We start from the raw sequence: 21,758 nt of genomic DNA, 5'->3' as shown, positions 1-21,758 counted from the left end.
TTTTGCAGACCGTGTAAGGCCTGTAGGCTGTGGAAGGGATTTTAAATTTTATTCTGAATGAAATGGGCATCCATATCTGAAACACTCAGCATTTCTCTAATACCAGACTAGAGAGAATTGGATTAAATTACCAGCGGTCCTGATGATGGTTTTGTAAACATATCTTATGTGAGATTTCCTAAAGCAAAACTTTTAGAGACATAAAGGGGCATAGCAAGATTGGGCATAAGACTTTGTAATCATAATTAAAAATTATTCCTTTAAGTTGGGAAATAGATTTCCTTGTGTGTATAAGATAAGTGGGTGTGGCGGATAAGAGGCTATGTTTACTTTCAATTCAGAGATAAATATTCTTTTCCAAATTTCAGAGAGATGAAGCAAAATGCCCAGCTCTTCCGAACGCTTGCACGTGTACACAGGACAGCGTTGGACCTCCGGGACCCCCCGGCCCTGCAGTAAGACTGAAATAGTCCTTCTAGTACTTCCAGTTAAATCTTTGGCATACTCATCCTTTGGTCAGTGTGTTGCGCATAAAATGCTTCTAGCCACTGGTGTGTTGTTGGACAGAACAAGATGAATTTCAGACCATTTTCACAGCATATCTTGAGATCTGAACTGGAGTAAATCCAGAAGAAAATCTGAAAGCATTTGAACACATTTCTCTACTCACATGAGAATGAATGATATGGGCTAGCATTCAAGAGCTTTTCAAGACATGCATTTGGGTTTCTCTCTTTAATTACATGATTTTGAAAATTCCTTACATCTCCTGAAAGCTTCTTGTACCTATGTTATGGAGCAATGATTGAGAAGCTGACCCAAAAAAACTTTAGAGCCTAGGATATGTGTATGTTATTAGCAAGCATATCATAGAATAACATATAGAGGATAATTATGTATGTGATGATATCATAAACTCTGGGTGAAAGTGTTGGGGTTAGGAATAACCTGAGTGAGAAGACTGACCAGGTCTTTCCATGGGGGGAGGGAAGACCAATAAAATGCGATGCAAAACACTGAAGAGTATAGTGTTAGATCTTGTTGATCAATTACATGTGACCCGGGCTGGTTTTTCAGAATGAAAGTGGTACCACTAAGCTTTATTGACCTCTTTTAAGAACATGGGTTAAGTAACATAGAAACAGCTTAAAGGGCCTCAGAGTACCAGATTTTACTATACATGGTTGTTAACAAATAATGTAAATTGATTTTAGGTTAATTACAAACCAGCTCCTCATATATGGAATCAAAATATATCTGGAATTAACATCATTAATTTTCTTTAATTAATAGTGACTACCTGATTTACATTTATAATCATAAAATTATACCTTGGATGTGACTTCAATGTTTTTGAGAAGTAGGAATTTTTTTCCTAATTGTACGATAATGTTGTTGGATATCAGTATCATGTTTATTTCCTCTTTGTTCAGTGAACAGGTCTCTGAATTCTTGTTACTAAATTACATGTTCTGAGAGAGTCTTCTTATTGCATATTATTTTCCCTGAAGAATATACTCATATAATTCCAAAATAGATTTTTTTCCCTTAGAAATGCTTAAATATTGTATTTAAAGGAATGCTTTTTTTTAAAGTAAACCTCAAATTTTCAAATCAACTTCAAAATTTGCTAACAATTAAGGGAAGATCAGAATATAAAAATGAAATCCTTAAGAAGGTTTTGAAATTCTCCTTTCCCATACATTTGTATGATAGAAAGTATTTACTTCCATATTTCATAAATAGCTGTAGAAGTATTGGTTGTCTGGAGTATGCGCTGCTTCTTAAAGCAATTTTTATGTATCAGCTTCTTCCTCATTTCCTATGTTTACCCTAAAATGTGCTCTTACCATGTATTTTAGGGAGGACCTGGTGCTAAAGGTCCGAGAGGTGAAAGAGGTGTCAGTGGGGCAGTTGTAAGTATATTTTAGAGTTCATTTATGTTTTCCCCTATATGTTGAAGTCTCTTTATTCAAATTTCCGCTCACAGGGTAATGTGCCCTTGAACAAGCTGATTCAAGTTTAGTGAGCCTTAGGCAATATAATGATCTCTGTCTTGCCTCTGGATATCAGAACGGTAGATTAGATTAGTCAGATAAAGGGATGTGCAGGAATGTCACTGAAGTGGGAATTGCCCATGGGAGACCTCTAGAAGCACCTAAGGGCTCTGCTCTCATATGGGGGAGCAGAGGGGGGTCCTGGCCATCAGCTGGAAGACCCCCTCCAAGGAGCAGAGTCCCACCAGAGGGAGCTGGAGAGGGTTCCTCTCTCTCAGAGAAAGAGCCGAGCCCAAGACATCTGCCTTCACTGGGGGTCACTGGCCTCTTCTACCGGTTCAAAACTGTCTCCGTAAGACAACTCCAGCATCTTGGGGGGATGTATTATGAAGGTGATGTGTAGTTTTTGTCATACCGTCATTAAGCTAACTCAGGAAAGTGAGGCTGGGGTGCTGACCCAGGTCTGTCTAACTCCAGGTTTGTCCTTTTCTACCTGGACACCCTGCAAAGAAGCTCCTGCATAGAGTGAACGTATCTGTTCTTTCCTTGCCTGATGTAGACATATGTTAGTCCCAGAAATCAGCCCAAGTCTAAGAGGCATCAGGACCAGCTTAAAAGAAATCAAATCTAGTGAATCTCGAGGTTTGATCTCTGAATGAATCTAGGACTATAGATATATGAATATATTTGATGTATTTTACTTTTTAAGAAACCTGTTCCCATGTGAAAATAGGTTGGGAAATTTAAGTGCTCTTGTGAATTTATTGTACTTTCCAGTTCTTTCAGTGAGTAGTCAAAGGAAGAAAGGGATGACATTAACAAATACTTTTACATTGGGTTGGCCAAAAGCTTCGTTTGGGTTTTCTGGTCAACCCAATAGATGGGGCGATTTCTAAAACGTTTGCCGATTCTGATTGGTATCTTAGAGCTGTGAAGACAGCCCTGGAAGGGTAGTCTATGACTCTGTGCTTGTTTCTCTGTTCTGTATGTAGGGCCCCCCCGGTCCTCGTGGAGATACAGGTCCTCCTGGGCCCCAGGGTCCTCCAGGCCCTCAGGGACCCAATGGCCTCTCTATTCCCGGTGAACAAGTAAGCACAAAGGCTTTCTGTATGAAATGAGGATGGTGGATTAATGCTGAATTTAACTGGAACATTTTCTACTCTATTTTGCCAAATTCAAGTGTTTTTTCAGAAAACTCAACAAGTTTAGTCATTGAGATGACTTCCTGTGACTGTAATTTCAGATATGTAAATAGCATATGTAATAATACGTAACTATGTAGGAAAAATGGTTGCTACTTCTTTGACCTTTAAAAATTATTTTAATAAGTAATGCAAATATCCTTTAATATCCTGAAAGCTTTGAAATGGCTTTGAGTCTGTGGCAGGCCCTAAGGTTCTGTCTGATATTTATGGCTTATTTATCTAGGTCATTACTTCAATAAAAATTTGTTTTATTCCAAATGCCAATCTGAACTTAGGAGAAGTGTCTTACCCTTTAAGGCTGGTGTTTCATTTAACTACTTTTTTCTATACTTTAAGATAAAACAAATACAGCATATGAATAAGAATCCAGATAATTACATAGTTTTAAATTTAAGTCTAAACTCCCTTTAAAGAAAGGTCTTTTTTGGCATTTAGAGAAGAAATAATCTATATCAGATATAGCTAGAAATGAAACATTTGAAGGAACTGGATTTTTCTTTTCACTCAAAAGGGTTGAATGCAGGACTTCCCTGGGGGTCTAATGGTTAAGACTGAGAGCTTCACTGCAGGGGGCACAGGTTCAATCTCTGGTCAAGGAACTAAGACCCTGCGTACCTCTCAGTGCAGCTGTGAAAAAGGAACAGGGTTGAATGCATCTACTTTTAGCTTCGTACATCCACAGGGGAGTTTGGAGAGTTTTATTTATATTTATTTTCTTATTACTACTATTAAATTATCAGCTTTAATTCAGATTTGCCTATTAACAAGTGTCTTCTAGCATGTTATACAGAACAAAATTATGTTACATTTCATTGACTCTCCATTACAGTTAGCACAAAATTAAATATGTTAAATATTAAAAATAGTTTCCCCTTCAACTTGGGTTCTTTTAAAAAAGGCATATTATCCCATGATTATATAAAATGATCCTGTAACACGATAAATGGAAATTATAACAGCATTTGTAGTTTAAAAAGTGAGCATCAGTCCCCAAAATAATTTATTCATCTCCCTTCACAAATATGCTTCCTTGGATTTATGAAGTGATAGAGATTTCAGGAATGACTCACGTCTTCCCTTTTCACTTAATTTCTGTAAAATGCTGAGACCTGTTTTCCCACTGCTTGCTTCAGGGTCGCCAGGGAATGAAGGGCGATGCTGGAGAGCCAGGACTTCCAGGCCGGACTGTGAGTTGTTCTTCACCTTGCCTTTTCTTGACTCGTCAAGTGTTCTTTGCAAAGTTGCCCTTGTAGTGCCTCAGAAGGTGAACCAAGGTTAAGCCGCAGAGCAGAAGCCTGGCCATTTTCCATTCCGTCGCCTGCTCTGAGGCTTCAGACTGGGGCTGTGCAGTCAGGTCTGGGCTTGTTGACTGAGCTAGCGTCTCGCTCTCAGGCTGGCTCTGCGCTCGGTACTGAGTTTCTGTTCCTTCTCAGAGTCCCCTGACTTTTCTTCCAGGGAAAGGACACAAATTCCTTTCCTCACACAAGAAGTTCATTACAGTGTTTTCTTGCTTGTTTCCTTTCGTGTAGGGAACTCCAGGATTACCTGGCCCACCAGGACCAATGGGCCCTCCAGGAGACAGAGTAAGTTTTCTTGTGTGGCCTCTAACGACGTTGGACATGATTATTGCCTATTAACTAACCCCCCACCCCCCCATCCCAAAGTTCAGTTGGTGTGGCTGGAAATACAGAGTTCACATATCTCATAGGAGGCAGAAAAGCTAGTATCAGTGGACCAGCTGACACCAGGGCAATCTCAAGGTCTAGGAAACAAAATGGTGGGACTTTAAATGAGTCGTTAGAATTTTGGAAATTTAAAAAAATTCAGCATGCTCTGAAAACCAACAACTTTTGGTTCATTGGAAAGAGATTCAAGAATCCTAGAAAACTGCATGAAATCTGAAAATTAAAAATCTTTTATGAGGCATCTTTTATGTAACTCTAAAAATAGTCTTGATTCCTGTGGCACTTTGTATGTGGTCAGGGACATCTTTTCTATGCCTTTAGAACTCAGATACCATCTGCAGGCCTCTGTGATGGATAGCAACTGGAACTTAGTAGGAATTTTGCTTATTTACGGCAGATCTCAGGTCTGTTGTTGAGTAATGAGGAAATCAGTGCAGGAGACCCAGTTTTTTCTAGGACAAGTAGGTGAGAAGCACAGTGAGTTCTGTGCTCTGTTTAACGTTACAGAAACATTTGGTTTCATAGGAGACCACAGACGCTTTAATAGAAGGTTTTAGAGCTGCTCAGAACCAAGGCACTAATGACTTCAACACCTTCTGGTTTAGACAGCAGTCTGAGTGTTGTCTGTATTCTGACTAATCAAGTCAAAACAGACTAGCAGCAGGCTCTGAGAGGGCCAGGGCTATAATAGTTGTCACTTACGCGTTGATTTGTTAACCTTAACACCTCCAAGACACCATGGGGCAGAAGAGTTGGGTCAATCAGATGGAGCAAAGTTTTGCCCAGATAATACCAAATGTTGGATGATTTGCCAATGAAATTTATTTGTTCCAATGCCTACTTTTGAATTTCTGAGAAAATGAGGTCAAAGAGAAAACTGTTCTCTGGGAGCCTGGGACCCGCTGGTACTTATACATATTTTCTGACTCTTTTGAGACTGGCACTCTAGTTTTATTTGAATTCTTGTCTTATAATAAAGGACCACAATGATATTGCAAGGGTGACCAGTCGGTATATGCAATTAGTCAACAAAACCAAAAATATCACAGTCTGGAAGTAATAACGGATATTGAATATAGTTCAATGTCCTATGATAAACCATGATAAGAAAGAATATGAAAAAGAATATATATGTATAACTGAGTCACCTTGCTGTATAACAGAAATTAAATACAACATTATAGATCAAATATACTCCAATTAAAAAAAAAACCAAACAGAAGTAATGATGGGCTGCCTCCCTTGCCACCGCTACTGCAGAGGCCGTGTTGGGTTGGCACGTGCTTCTGCATGGGTTCCATGCAGACTTGCTGGGTGGTCAGTGCCCACCCCATCAACACGCTCCTTCTGAGCTGGTGGTCAGGCAGCCATCCCCACCATCACTGCTTCCCTGAAAAGTGAAGGGGTGGGAAGGACTGTTTTTCACTCTCACATTTTAATCTGTGAATCCAGCTTTGTGGTGAGGCAACCCAGGACCCTCATGTTGAGAGGAAGGAAAGTTTTCAGGAAATTATTCATCTTTTCTCCATCACAGCCTTGTACCTACAACTGTTTCCTGTCACTAATGCTGAGAGTAGGAGTCACAGCTGATGGAACATAAACGGTTTTGGAAAGTTAGACTTTGGGGGCAGGCATCTCAGCCAAAAGAGAAAGAAAGGGAGACAGAGAGAGGAAGGAAGGAATGCAGAAAGAAAGGAAGGAAGGAAGAACCCTGTGGTGGGAGAGAAGAGAATAAAAGCTCAGGAGAGCACGCCCAAGACCATGGTGATGAACGAAGATGTCCTACCAAGATGCAGTTGGTAGAAGCAAGAGGTTTGGGTTGCCTTCAGCACAGATCGATTTTCAAGTGAGCCACAGTTATGGGGATGTTAGAAAGTAGCAAGACAAGTACATGTTCAGGCAAGTCATACACGTGCATCTGTGAAAGCGACCACAGGTCCTTTTGGCCACCCTCCTATGGAGGGAAGCCGCAATAACTGCTGCAGCTTTGAAAATGGAAAGTAAAAAAAATAAAATTTGCACCACAAAGTTCTGCAGATGGCTCAGTGGTAGCCCTTCTGAGGTCACCAGAATAGAATCCGCCTCATCCCAATTTAGGTATATGTTACTTCTAAGAGAAAATGGCTGGTTAGACCTAACTATCTGCTCATGGATGAGTGGATAAAGAAGATGTGATATTTTTATATATGAATATATGTTTAATATATAATAGAATATTATTCTGTCTTAAAAGAAGAGGGACATGCTATCATTTCCCAAAACATGGATAAACCTTGAACCTGGAGGACATACCACCTGAAATAAGCAAAGCACAGAAAGAGAAATACTGCATGATCTCACTTATGTATGACATTTCAAAAAAGCTGAACTGGAAGCAGGTGGCTGCCAGGGGCTGAAAAAGAGGGAGAAATGGGGAGATATTAGGCAAAGGATACATAGTTTCAGTTATGCCAGATAAGTTCTGGAGATCTAATATACATTATGATGACTATAGTTAATACTATATTGTGTACTTGAAATTTGCTAATACAGTGTATCTTAAATAGTCTTACCACATAAAAAATGATAGCTCTGTGAGGTGATGGATGTGTTACTTTGATTGTGGTAATCAATACACAATGTCTACATGTATCAAAACATCACGTGTATACCATAAATATGTATGATTTTGTCAATTATAGCTCAGTAAAGCAAGGAAAAAAGAGAAAATGGTTGATCAGGAAATTCTTAGGATGACTGAAGGAGGATTATTGATAGACATGATACTTGCCTTAAAAAATGAAAGCAAAAGAGTGTTTTCTGCAGTGGTTGGAGGACATTTAGATGACATTCAACTGTCCAAACCATACTCAGAGCATTTTTGCTTCTTAAGTGGCTCCCAGGAGTGGTGTTGATGTTACATCAGATGAACTTAGAGTCTGTTTTTTGTTAAGCAGGCCTAGATCTTCCAGAAAACAGTCTGAAATGTTTATCTCTATAAGTTTCTGAATTTTTTTGAAGGGACAGACAATTTCTAATGCAATTTTAAAGAAATAATTTAAACTTCCTCTTTTGTAAAATCAATGGCAATGTGGATACTTAATGTAGGCAGTGATCCAGATGTTCTTGACTTTTTGCTAGGATCCAAGAATATGCATAAAATTATCACTTATTCTCAAAGGAGGCAAAATTTTCCTTTGACAGAGGAATGCAGCAACCATAAAAAACTGCCTGACTCAGAAATCCTCGGCTGGATTTCAGAGGTCTGCACTTGGGATGAATACTAAGCGGGCAGTGAGTGACTCATTCCAGGCAGAGGTCGTCTGGCACTGCAGGCTGCGCGGAGATGCCCACTACTCCCGGGTAGATCTCTCCTCTCAACCCGACCTGGTATGGGTCTAGCCTGTACATGAGATGAGGAGAGATGGACCACTAAACAATTGAGTGAGGACTGAGGATTTCCTTTCTTTCTGAGTGGTGGAGTTAAGGTGGTTTTGCCTCTTTCTTGGAGGGGAGGAGAGAAATCACCCAGGAGTGAAGCAACAGTGGTCCTGTCCTGGCTGTCTGGAAGCAAGGAAGGGAATTTTCTAACCAGGTGGTTGGCCTCTCCTGCATCTTCTCTGACGTCACCTGGTTTCTTCAGCAACATTCCCTTCATCCTATTTTGATCCTTCCCAGGCCAGTTCGTGGACGTTGACTTTTCAGTAGAAAGGGCTAGTCTTCCTGTAGGTTTCTTTATACTCTTATAAAAGAAAAGTTAGTGTCTTCATAATAGGAAACTGCCTTCTTTGGAGAAGACTAGTTTGATTCTTAAAATGATTTTATTTGTAACCCTATAAATGACTGAGTTTAGAACTGAATTATTCAGTAAAAGGCATAACTTAAATGGAAAACATTTTTTTTTTTTGCATATTTGTCTTTGTATGGAAAAGTTACCTGCAGTTGGGTTAAATCCCTCACCTGTCACTTTTATCATCCTGTTTAGTTTCTTTCCATTTTGCTTGGTCATTATTTCACTAATGCACACTTAATTTCATTTTTACAATAGGGCTTTACTGGAAAAGATGGAGCGATGGGACCCAGGGGTCCGCCTGGACCACCGGTAAGAATGGAATGCGTGACACTCATCTCCCTGTCCTGACCCCCTACTCCCACTTGCTAGGAAAACACTCAGTAACCTGACCTTTGAGCCATGTTCCATTTGTGCTGTGGACCACACTGTTGAGGGACCTGCTTGTTTTTATTCTCCTAAATCAAAATCGGCTAGAGAAAACAGATGTGTTAAAATGGAGAGTCTTTCTGTTTAATCAAGTTATACTTGAAAAACAGAAAAATATCCCTAACTGGTTAGTGCCCTAGTTCCTTCCATGTGTAGTGTACATTAAGTGGTGGGTTTTATGATCCTGCTGGTCATTTCCTTTTCTAGAATTATAAGAGGCTGTAGCTTATGATATTTGAATTTTAAGGATATTAATTGCTGAACAGCTTTAAGTCATTCAGAGGATGTAATTCTTACTGAATAGGTTTTCTAATTAAGATCTTTGGGAAAAATACTGAAGCCAGTGACTCTGAAAGAAGTATCTGTATACTTGCATCCAGGTGAGATTGCAATTACATTGTTGGAGGTAATGGATGCTCTTCATGGCTTCTGGCTGGATATGAATGATTTATGTTTAATATATATGTTCTCAAGTAGAGTTGAAAATGTATAGTAAACTTTCACTTAAAGTATTTACTACAGAGATTAACATTTATATGATTGATGAATAGAAGATTGTTTTACAGAAATCTGATGATTCCATTTTAAGGAAATTTTAGCTTTAGAAGATAATGTACTGTCTAGCAATATTATCCCATGGACAGAGGAGCCTGGTAGGCTGCAGTCCATGGGGTCGCTAAGAGTCGGACATGACTGAGCAACTTCACTTTCACTTTCCACTTTCATGCATTGAAGAAAGAAATGGCAACCCACTCCAGTGTTCTTGCCTGGAGAATCCCAGGGACGGGGGAGCCTGGTGGGCTGCCGTCTATGGGGTCGCACAGGGTCAGACACGATTGAAGTGACTTAGCAGCAGCAGCAGCAATATTATAAACATTTTACTAAAATATGTGTGAAAGTCACTCAGTCATGTATGACTCTTTGCCACCCCACAGACTAAACTATGGCTAAAGTTTCTTGAAGATGTGCTAAAAGGGAGAAATTCTTATGGTTTTGATGGGGTTGAGGGTGCTGATATGATAGAAGAGAAGTACGCTTTATTCGAATGCACCAAAGAAAAAGTGAGTTTCTAGGCTGAGCTACAACTTCCTGGAGATAAGGGGAGCTCCACCACATGGTGCTCAGATACCTTCTCAATTTCTTCCCAAACAAAGTTTTCACTCCTGTCTTTTGATGTGTTTTCTATTTTGATAACAGAAATAAATGAAAAGAAATTGCTTTCTGTAAATTCATTTAGTAGCCAATTTACTAGGATCTCAGTCTGTGAATGGTGAAACTGATTAAAAACAGTATATGTATATATATTTTCAAATGGTCTCAAGTGTATTTTTCAACTATACACTCCATAAAGACTGAATAGGAACTTTTGGTATTTTTTTCCTCCATGTTATCTTAAATTTAATTTTATTCTTCCTTAATATGCTGAAAGCTTTCAAAACCCGCCATGCTTTGTTAGTTTACTTTACATGGGACTCCTCTTTCATGGTAACCTTTTGTTTTCTCTGCCTGTGTGTTGCAGGGAAGTCCAGGCTCTCCAGGAGTCACAGGACCAAGTGGGAAACCAGGAAAGCCCGGAGATCACGGCCGACCAGTAAGTGGATGGCTTGCATGCCTAGTCATTCCACTGTGAGTGATCAAGAGAGTGCAAAACTGTGGCATATTTATGTTATCTCTGCTGTAATACGTTTGAAGCATTTGTTGAAACTATGCTAAACCCATGGATTTAACTTGGTACTAGTTCTAAAATTTTCTCTCCAAGTTATAACATTCTGGGATGAAAATTGTGGTCATAGGGTTTCTTTAAAAGGAGAATGGGATTATGAGCCAAGACACATATTTCTGCACTGTATAAACACTCAGAGCTGGGTCAGCAGAATCATTCTTTTTATTTAGGAGCGGTATGCAGCTTAAGACAGAAAAACACATGATGGTCCACGGCGCCCCTGTGGATGCTCTGCAAGTTAACCCTTTGTGAGCGTTCTGTGGCCATGCCACCCGCTCTTTCCTCTTCTGTGGAGGATGCTAGAGCCTTAGCCCCAGAATGAAAAGGATTTATCTAATCCATTGTCTTACTTTTTTACACTGCCCTGCTCCAACTCATATCCAGTTTAACTTTCTTTTTATCAGATGTTTTGGTTAAAATAATAATTGAGCTGGTATAATGCATATCTTCCATTTTCAAATTTGTAACTCCAAAACTGAATGCTTCCCGGGTGGCGCTAGTGGTAAAGAGTCTGCCTGTCAATGCAAGAGACAGGAGTTTGATCCCTGGGTCGGGAAGATCCCCTAGAGTAGGAAATGGTAATCCCCTCCAGTTTTCTTGCCTGGAAAATTCCATGGACAGAGGAGCCTGGTGGGCTACAGTCCATGGGATCACAAAGAGTCAGGCATGACTGAGCAACTGAGCACATATTTGTAATGACTTTTGGGCTCCATATTCTTCCTTACAAGCTCCTCCCTATTTATGTCTATGAAGAATAAATTTATTTTAAGCAGTTTTTTTCTGAGTAGAATTCTGAAATATAAAAATTTATTTCGAAGATCATGAAGCCCGATATTAGTAATAACACACCTATCAGAGCTGTTCTCTGAATGGAACTTTACTCTTAAGTATTGTCCAAGTTAAAAAAAAAAAGTATAAACCCAAGTTAAAATAAAAAAGTTTAATGTCAAACTAATTTAGGGTAGATCTTTATGTGACATGGCATGCTTTCTACGTTTACATAAAATTAAGCAAGCAGCATAAAGATGAAAGGCCTCCTGAAATGCCTCATACACTGTGTATACTCTAGCACATGACCACATTACTCTCTTTTCATTAATGAATCATGGCAGAAACTTCACAAGAGTGGTTAAAAGTACACGGAACTTTTCAACCCATTCAGAATTCTGTTTCTTTTTATGATGACCAAAATAGAGTCTAACATAAGAATATCACTGATGTAATTGATGGCTGCAGCTAGAAACCTGAAAGAAATTTCTACTTTCTTTACTTGAAATAAGATCCCAAGATACTGGCAATAAAGATGAGTTCTAAATCATATATACTAGACCAGTCTCAGAGAGGCAGTAACTTAAAAACAAAACAAAACAACAAATGGGAACCCAGTAGCAGTTAATGCAAGAAAGAGTCCCTGAAACTTACAAAAGGCCCCAAGCTAAATAATGCTTCCGTGAGAGTCCCGCACCTTTGGTAAAGGGTGAGTCAAGCTCCAGTTTTTCTTATACTACAATTTGGTGACATTTATCTGGACGTTATCTACCCCATTTTCCTCCTTTCAGTTCAGTTCAGTTCAGTTCAGTCGCTCAGTCGTGTCCGACTCTTTGCAACCCCATGAATCACAGCATCCCTGTCCATCACCACCTCCCGGAGTTCACTCAGACTCACGTCCATCGAGTCAGTGATGCCATCCAGCCATCTCATCCTCTGTTGTCCCCTTCTCCTCCTGCCCCCAATCCCTCCCAGCATCAGACTCTCTTCCAATGAGAACTCTTCGTATGAGGTGGCCAAAGTACTGGAGTTTCAGCTTTAGCATCATTCCTTCCAAGGAAATCCCAGGGCTGATCTCCTTCAGAACAGACTGGTTGGATCTCCTTGCAGTCCAAGGGACTCTCAAGAGTCTTCTCCAACACCACAGTTCAAAAGCATCAATTCTTCAGTGCTCAGCTTTCTTCACCATCCAACTCTCACATCCATACATGACCACTGGAAAAACCATAGCCTTGACTAGATGGACCTTAGTAGGCAAAGTAATGTCTCTGCTTTTGAATATACTATCTAGGTTGGTCATAACTTTTCTTCCAAAGAGTAAGCATCTTTTAATTTCATGGCTGTAATCACCATCTGCAGTGATTTTGGAGCCCAGAAAAATAAAGTCTGACACTGTTTCCACTGTTTCCCCATCTATTTCCCATGAAGTGATGGGACCGGATGCCGTGATCTTCGTTTTCTGAATGTTGAGCTTTAGGCCTTTTTCTCTCTCCACTTTCACTTTCATCAAGAGGCTAAAGTGGTAAATTGCCCCTCCTTTTCTTCTCTCTTCTATTTAAGTTTAGTTTCTAAAACCAAAACTAGCAGTTGCATGTATAAAGGTCTTAGCAGGGAACTTAGCTCAGTCACTGTTAGCTTGTCATTAGTGCTTGTATGCAGAGTTGTCTTCCTGTTAACATATAAAACCTGATGTTGTATAGTGGATGTTTCCAAGAACTGCTGATGGAATATTTTTATTCATTTACTCAACACCCTTTGGTCTGGTGCCTAACTGTGCTAGCTGGCATTCTAGGGTCTGGATAAAACCATAAACAGGGTGAAGCCCTTGCCCTCATGGAGATCCTAGTGGGAGATATAAACCAAAAATGTTAATACATAATATAGTTTCTGGTGATGATGAGTGATATGAAAAGAAGAGACACAGAGTAAGGTTTTAGGGGCTCATTATGGTGGTGTGAACGGGCTATTTCAGATGCAGCGGTCAGCGAGCCTGTCCAAGCAGGTGCAGCGAGGCTGGAGCATTTGTGGGAACATTATTCCAGGTGTGGGGAAAGATGAACAAAGGCTGAGGGAGGGTGAGTGTGGCATGTGGATGGAACAGCAGAGAGATCCGAGCACCTGAAGTGAAGGAAGTGAGGAGAGGCGAGGTCAGGCAGCTGGGCAGAGGCCATCATGTGGTCTACCCAGACCACACTTATTCTAAGTGTGATAAGAAGCCCTTGGAGCCAAGAATGACTTGGGCCGATTTTCCTCTTAAAAGTAACACTCTGGCTTCTCTGTGGAGAACAGACTCAAAAGGGGCAAAAGTGGGAGAAAGGAAGACCAGTTGGATGGATGTTGAGGAGTTGAGGCAAAAGTCTTGGAGACGGTAAGATGCAGTTTGGGATGTTATCTGAACATTAGATTTGTCAGTGGTGTGGGTATTCCTTTCAGGGGGTAGCCTGGAGATATACAGAAAGACAAAAACTTCTTGCATTAGAAGGAAGACTTTTTCCAAGATGTTCTCGTGGCCGGTGAGAGGCCTGACAGAATAGGAAAGGGGGTAGCAGAGGATGAGATGGTTGGCTGGCATCACTGACTCAATGGACGTGAATCTGAGCAACCTCCGGGAGATACTGAAGGACAGGGAAGCCTGGTATTTGCAGTCCACAGGGTCACAGAGACTTGGACACAACTTAGCAACTGAACAACAACAACAAATTCTGTAGTTGTGTTTGGATGTGGGACCACCATTTGGATTAAGTTCTGTAATAAGTGAGGCATATAGCCGTTTCATATTCAATGCACAAAATCACTAGAAGAAGTTAGAGATGCACTTTAGTTAGGGAATTGATGGACGGTCTTACTATTACAAGGTCTTCTGGGTTCTTACTAGAACTGAACCAAGATTAACCTACCAGTTGAGCTCCCCAGCCATACTGACATGATAAAAGGGTAGAATGTTAGCAAGGGCAATGTGACATGTATTTCAGTTCCAGATCTTTATTTCTAATGGGCATGATAAAATGAAGATGCAATACATAACTTCTAAACGTGATCATAAAATTCACATCTCAGCACTATTTTGGAGGACACGTGCTTCTGAGAGAGGGAGAGAGAGAGAGACAAGGAGACAGATTAGATTCCTTCTTACAGACAAGCAAAATGCGAGTAACTTCAGTGTGAACATGATGTGTGATTTTGCTAATTTGTTAGAAAATAGACCTTGCTGTTTTTCATCATGTCCATTCATAAGTCATTTGAGACCGTGTTTGTCAGTTTGTAATATCTGAAATTCCTATATTTCAGGGTCCATCAGGATTGAAAGGAGAGAAAGGCGATAGAGTATGTATTTCTTAAAATTTGACTTACAAGTTTACTTTGCGTGTTAAATGTTGAACTCTGGAACTATGAGAATAATATGCTGACCGACTTGCTGCTTTACTTCACTAGGGAGACATTGCTTCCCAGAACATGATGCGAGCAGTCGCAAGACAAGTCTGTGAACAGCTGATAAGCGGTAAAATTTCTCTTCCTTTGAATATATATGAGTGTTTAAGTTAATTGCAGGAAAATGCAGAGTATTTTCTAAGATACATACTTTCTAAGATAAATGTTTCTATTTCATTTTCACAACCTCTTTTTTTTTATACATTGTCAGTTTTGTATCCTGTTAGATAAAGCTGATGATATTTTAATGATTGTCATCAAGATAAAACAGTAACCCAAGGTAAAATATAGCCAGTTACAAAATCACATTTTAAAAGGGCCTTTCAGTTTCAGTATTAGTGTTTTTTATTGGGTTTCCATTGAAGCAGCAATCATTGCATCTTTTAAGTTATGACGTTTGAGTTTTACTAACTCTTAAGGAAGGAGGACCATGGAGATTAATTTGATCCTGAAAAGTCCACGTTGATGGGGAACTTTTTATTGCCTCCTTTTGATTCATGGGCTCTTTCTCCTTATTCCATGAAATTTATTAAGTGATAAGGCCTAGTGCCTGCAAACTGAGTATGACCTCCAACTCAAGGCCCCCCTTTTCAGAAGTTTTAGGCTAGCTGTCTCCCAGGGTGGTTCCAAGGAGCCCCTGCTTCAGAGTCACCGATGCTGTGTGTGAGAAATGAGTTCCTTGCTCACCCTAAATCTGGTGAATCACTCTTTGGAGATGAGACCCAGAAATTTGTAGTGTTTGAAGTATCTCACAGGTGACTCCAGCTTACACTAAAGCCTGATTATCACTGCTGTAGGCACACACACACAAATGCTGTCATTTATTAATTTTAAAAAAGGTTCTCTTTTGAGTGACATCATTGGGCAAAACCTTGGGGCTTCATATCAGAACCATGTTAAACTTTCACAAGTGTTTTATGTTTAGAGTAATGCTGATGGCTTACTAGACAGTATTTGGTGTTCTTATCAGGGATCATTTTGTCTGGGATGACTGCAGTGTTTTATTTTAGGGTTGGGATTCTAATTAAAATGTTTGCCGGAGGGGGCAGGAACAGAGATGAATGTCACTAAATACTAAGAGAAATCTGTTTCATGTCCTCATCCCCTCCTTTCTGGGTTTCTGACTAATAAGTCTTATTTTAATTTTTAGGTCAGATGAACAGATTCAATCAGATGCTGAACCAGATTCCAAACGATTACCACTCAAATCGCAACCAGCCAGGCCCTCCAGGCCCCCCAGGCCCCCCCGGCAATGCAGGAGCCAGAGGAGAACCAGGACCTGGGGGGCGGCCCGGCTTCCCAGGCACACCAGGGATGCAGGGGCCCCCGGGGGAACGAGGTAGGTATTCTCCGCTGCTGCCTAGGCATCAAGGAAGGAATCTGGAAGTGTAGAAGCTGGGTCAAAAAGCACGTGGAAGGCTGAGCTTGGCAAACGACGCTGGTCTTGTTTGGACAGCCCCAGAAGAGCTATGCATCCCTGAACCTGTTTTTCTTTCTAGGCAGCTGCAGGCTATAGAGATCCTTATCTTAGAACACAGGAAGATTTTGTCAGGAGATCTTGGTCAAGACAATGCCATTTTCTGATTGTTGTTGTTAGCGAGCAAAATTGTTTCTTGGCAAAGGGAATCAGGCACTAAAACCTTATTAATTGTTTTGACTGGCAAGAGCTGGGCAGCAACTGAATGTAAGCAGCCTTAGGATTTTAAATCCAAATTCTTCTGGTTCCTTTACTCAGGGTCTGGAACTGGTCTTATGTGTTTATTTGGCTTTAATTTCATGGTAGATAAGTGTAATTGAAGGAAAAGAAGAAAAACAAGATTATCTGATTCCAGATGGTTCAGCATGCTGGGGACTGACTTTGTGAAAGTAGTGGTTAACATTTTGGGGAAAACCTAGATGCTTCCATAATTCTGATGGTTTAGATGCCATCCTCACAGAGTTACTGAATCTAAGGTAACTTTGAGATGTCTTCAGTGGGTTCTAATTCTTTATTCAAGATTTCTGTTCTTAATTACTGTTTCTAAAATAATATATTCGACATGTTTGTTTTCTTCAAATTATTTTTCCCCTGACTTGTAGCCAGATTTGTTTCTTGGCCATGAATCTGGAATTACACAAATGTCTAGAAAGAATTTTGGCTTAAAAAGTGGACTTCTGTGAAAAATTGGGTTCTGCTTTTACTAAGGGAAATGAATTACTTGAATCAAGTGTTATTGGTTCCGATGTAAACTACATTTTTCCCAGATAATTTTCCCTCTGTGTTTGACAATTTTGTCCTTGCTTAGGTTTGCCGGGAGAGAAAGGTGAAAGGGGTATTGGATCTCCAGGACCTCGAGGGCTGCCTGGCCCCCCAGGTAGGTTTTGCTGGTACATCAGACAAGAGAACATGTAAGTACTGAGAGAGCACACAGCCCTCCTCAGAGGCACAAACTCATCCTGTGAGCTGCAGGCAGGCTGATCATCATGGTATATATTTGAGCAAGAAGTTCCTCTTGATCCTGCTCATTTTTATGTTTTGTTAAAAAAAAAAGTTTCAGCACATTCTATTTAAGATTTACTCTTAACTTTAATATATGAGGGTCTGAGTTTTAGTGACAGAGGGATGCTGTTTTCTTTTTATGGGATTCCTATTTTTTTTTTTCCCCTACATGTTTTGTTTGGCCTCACAGCTGTTAAGGATGGTGTCATTTCCTGTTCCTTCCGCTGTTCTTCAAGATGCTAAATAGACTAAGAGACTATTGCTAATGGACTGAGGAAATATATCCTCATTAGAAATCCTGATACATCCTAATATTTCATTCACAGGCTTTTTATTGATGTTGTTCTATGCATTTTGTTTACTAGATTGAGAATGAATTGTTTTTTTCACTGTAAGGTCCATGAGACCCTTGCAACCATGGTCAGCCCTGGAGGTTAAATCTTTACATTTGTGTTAACCATGAGTAAGTATCAGTAGCTTCAGAAATAACATTGGTTCATACTGGTGATTTCTAAGGAAATGTTTTCTTACCATATGCTAGAGAATCAGCTGGTCTTGAAGTAGTGGAGATGCCAAAGTATTGCTGACCGCCTTAGGAGATGCATTTAACAAGAGGGGCAATATTTGTCTTAAACCCACAATAGGCCCACAAGGAGAATCGAGAACGGGTCCGCCAGGGTCCACAGGTTCCAGAGGTCCTCCAGGTCCCCCTGGTCGTCCTGGAAACTCAGGTATCCGAGGCCCTCCAGGTCCTCCTGGATACTGTGACTCATCCCAGTGTGCCAGCATCCCATACAACGGACAAGGCTATCCAGGTATGTTGTTGCCATTATAGGGACCCAAATTCAACTGAATTTAAAAAACTTGTATGGAAATAAAGTTCCCTAGGTTTGAAGGAAAGTTGATTTGAGGATTTCTTGAAGATAGCAACTCTTTCAGTTGTGTGTTTTGATTATGTAGTAATAGTCTCTCTCAAAAGAATCAATGTTAATTTTAATGACATTATTTCACTGATAGGAGTTGAAAAATTATTTTCTCCTTCTTTCTATACTTTTGCATTTATCAAATCACAACATAACTTCTCTGTTTCTCCTGATAGTTCAAAGAATGTTATTGATTTTTTTTTTTTTTTTTTTTTTGCCTAAAGGTTGGGAACAGGGATTTGTTGAGTACAACTGTAGAATGCTAAGAATATATATAAAATTTGTTTTGGGAATCTAATGTGTAGGCAGACTATTTGATAACATAGTGGAGGCAACTGAAAAAATTTCACTATTTCACTTTGTCCATGGAATTAGTATTTTATAAACTCTGGGAACTAATTTTTCAAGAGTTGGTCATGAAATTCTAATATTTGACAATTTGACAATTACAGGAGGCAGAAGTCTCTTAAGCCTGAATTTGGGGAATATGGGGACAGAGGCAATATGCTGATCTAGAAATTAAGAAATTAATGCTGTGGGCAGTGGTCAGCAGTGCCCCTTTTCATCAGTGCACCCTCAAGCATCTTGCAAGTTTTACAAATGATACTGCTGTTTGATATGGTTGGCTCCCAGCAAGTAGTGCATGAGTAGTTGAATATCTAAATATCTATATATCTATATATTTATGTGCATACTTACATATGATCAAAAATAATCATGACTCTCAAATTTCTTATGCAAACCATTCACAAAATTGCAATTTCATTCTTTATTAAAGAAATTTGAATTACCTCTGCCTTCTGGTATGTATGAGTAACTTGAAATATATGGATATATACATATATAATTTAACCATTACATACTTAAATGAATGTGTATAGATATTTTTTTTTTGCATAGTAATTCAACTTTTAAAAACTATCATCTTTGACCTGTTTCAGGTTCCGGCTAACAAATTTTCTAAGTCGCCAGTGCTGCTTACAGTTTGAATACATGAAAATCCTGTTTCTGAGATGTTTGCGCACGTGCTTATTAGAAAATGAGTCTGTATGGAAATCTCACCACAGATCTGGTTAACGAACCGGGTGGACATCATAAAGGAGGGTGGAGACTCTTTATACTAACTTGAATGAGACAAAAGCAGTGATGTTCGTTTATAAGCCTGATGCATTTCAGTAATAATGTAGAAAAATATTATTTAAAAAAAAAAGTTCAAACACAGCTCATGAGGCGCCTCGGTTGTGAAAGAGGTGCATAATAAAACTACTAACCGCGGAGATGATGCCATTTTTGGGAGAAACAATTAACCTGGTTAAAGAGAAGTACCTTATGTAAATAATAAACTAATTATGGCTTGTAAATGATTTGTATGTGATACTGTCCACTAAAATCACTTAACAATTCTACAATCAGCTTCTGCCTGCCGCTTGCTCTCTGCCGGAATAACATCGAATTAGAATCTCCTCATCTCTTGCTTGTTAGCGATGTCTGATTACCTTATGTACATGTATTCTCATTTGGGTTTTTGTAATCGCCCTTTTCAAACCAAAATTTTAGAATCCCTGTTTTTCTTCCTGTTTCGCTGTTGTCACGGGTGGTCCTCACCCACCAGTTGTAACTCAGGCTGTGGGCCAGACAGCCACAGAAAACGTCATGTACTGTATATTACTTGGTGATAATTGATTTTCACCTCCAGAGTTCAGTTTAAGGAGCTAATATAACTTCCCCATCACCTCCTCATCTTTCCCAGTGGTTCTCTGAACTGAGGAATTCGAAGTCATGAAGTTACTTGGGGATTTGCAAAAAAAATCCTACCTAGGTTGGTCGACAGTTTTCTTTGGCACAGTCGCTGACCCTCCCCAGGCGTTTGTGCAATGATTGTATTTACTGCTGGACCTCTGAAGGTTACAAACAAGTGCCATTTCAGATCACCCAGTTCTCTCTGCAAATGGAAGGAATCAGAACGTTGTAATTTCTCTGCTTTTATAGTCATGAGATTAAGACTGTAGTCCTCTCGGGTGATGGTTTAGCTTTTGGTGTGTGTGTATTCCTTCCAAATCATGCCGTAACTGTGATGTTGAATCGGACAGAGCCCTACGTGCCAGAGGGCGGGGCCTACTTGCCCGAGCGCGAGCCCTTCATCGTGCCGGTGGAGCCCGAGCGGACAGCCGACGAGTACGAGGACTACGGCGCCGACGAGCCCGCAGGCGAGCATCCTCCCCACGCGCGCTGGCGGCGCGCCCTGCCCCACCACCCCCGGCAGTGACCCTGACCCCGCGCGCTTGCGCAGCGCCGCCAGGCTGCGGGGAGGTGTTCGGATTCCCATTTACAGGTCAGACGGAGCAGTGGACGTCTTACCTGCCACGTTTCTTCCGGCGTTGCTTCATCGGAGAGTACCCTTTCTGACTGTTAGCGAACCTTGTTCCTGCAGGAAGCCTAGCTCGCTGCCCGCGCAGTCTGTAGAAGTCTTTTGCCTTTGCCCTTGAAGTTGCTTGCAAGATCCTTTGTTCACAAAAGCTGCGGGGAGAGAACCTGCCCTGTGCCTTAATTAGGTAGCTCAGCAGGCAGCCTCAGTGAAACTCTTAAGCAGTTAAGTCGTGGAACCCAGAGCGACGGTGTATTTCGAGAGGGCAGTTTATCTTTTCCAATACTTACCTGCAATTCAGTTACACCCCCATCCAAGCAGTTTCCCTCGTAAAACCAAAAAAGAGGGAAAAGTCACTCCATTGCAACTGTTTATCTTCCTTTTCTACTCTCTGTCATACATTAGGGCATAGAATGCTCTTATACATCTCTTTTTAAAAACCACAAACCTTAAGCCATGTAGCTGAAGTTATTGTATCAACTGGATACAGTTCCATATTGCCTTAAACCTCCTTGTTTTAGACACGCTAACATTTATGCTAAATTGCAGATTATTCTGCAGAGATGGAATTGCATGTTTGTGTTGTATATTTAGTATGAACTTTTTTTTTCCAGAACATAATGTTAGTTATCGAAAGCAGTTGGAAAATGTTTGCAAGACTATGAACATAGAATTGCTGCTTTTATATTTTAACTGCAGATTGTGAATTTCACTGCCTTATATTATTTATTTCTGAAACAAAAGAGGCATTTTTCAATAAAACTACTGAAAATTTGACATGGTATGTTTTTTCTTTAATGTCCTTTGGGACTATGCAGGCCGTTGTTACAACAAACAAGTTCATATCCTTGGATACGGTTACAAAGCTTGTTACTATTAAATTATGGTAAATAATGTTAGATTTTTAATGATACGGTGAAGTCATAGAAAGTAGTGAGAGAGCCTTTAAAGGCCCAGCAGATTTCAAAGGCTTTATTAGGAATGTA

The 21,758-nt window shown here is 40.1% G+C and overlaps 1 protein-coding gene across 3 annotated transcripts in view; it reads left to right on the top strand.

Moving 5' to 3' along the window:
* Positions 1 to 21,549, top strand: part of COL12A1 (collagen type XII alpha 1 chain) — a 119,218-nt gene extending 97,669 nt beyond the window's left edge. For 2 of the 3 annotated variants that reach the window (XM_018052867.1, XM_018052870.1), the window contains 13 exons: positions 369 to 455; positions 1,863 to 1,916; positions 2,990 to 3,085; positions 4,336 to 4,389; positions 4,732 to 4,785; positions 8,915 to 8,968; positions 10,605 to 10,676; positions 14,865 to 14,900; positions 15,009 to 15,075; positions 16,156 to 16,344; positions 17,291 to 17,359; positions 18,129 to 18,299; positions 20,498 to 21,549. In XM_018052867.1, coding sequence (XP_017908356.1) covers positions 369 to 455; positions 1,863 to 1,916; positions 2,990 to 3,085; positions 4,336 to 4,389; positions 4,732 to 4,785; positions 8,915 to 8,968; positions 10,605 to 10,676; positions 14,865 to 14,900; positions 15,009 to 15,075; positions 16,156 to 16,344; positions 17,291 to 17,359; positions 18,129 to 18,299; positions 20,498 to 20,673 — 1,179 coding nt within the window. In that variant the 3' untranslated portion in view covers positions 20,674 to 21,549. Of the gene's footprint in view, positions 1 to 368; positions 456 to 1,862; positions 1,917 to 2,989; positions 3,086 to 4,335; positions 4,390 to 4,731; positions 4,786 to 8,914; positions 8,969 to 10,604; positions 10,677 to 14,864; positions 14,901 to 15,008; positions 15,076 to 16,155; positions 16,345 to 17,290; positions 17,360 to 18,128; positions 18,300 to 19,348 lie in introns of all 3 variants that reach the window. The other variant, XM_018052868.1, reaches the window with a different exon arrangement.

This window comes from Capra hircus, chromosome 9 (genome assembly GCF_001704415.2).
Source record: "Capra hircus breed San Clemente chromosome 9, ASM170441v1, whole genome shotgun sequence".
NCBI lineage: Eukaryota > Metazoa > Chordata > Mammalia > Artiodactyla > Bovidae > Capra > Capra hircus.
The sequence above is the reverse complement of the archived record's forward strand: the minus strand, read 5'-3'. Positions and strand labels throughout refer to the sequence as shown.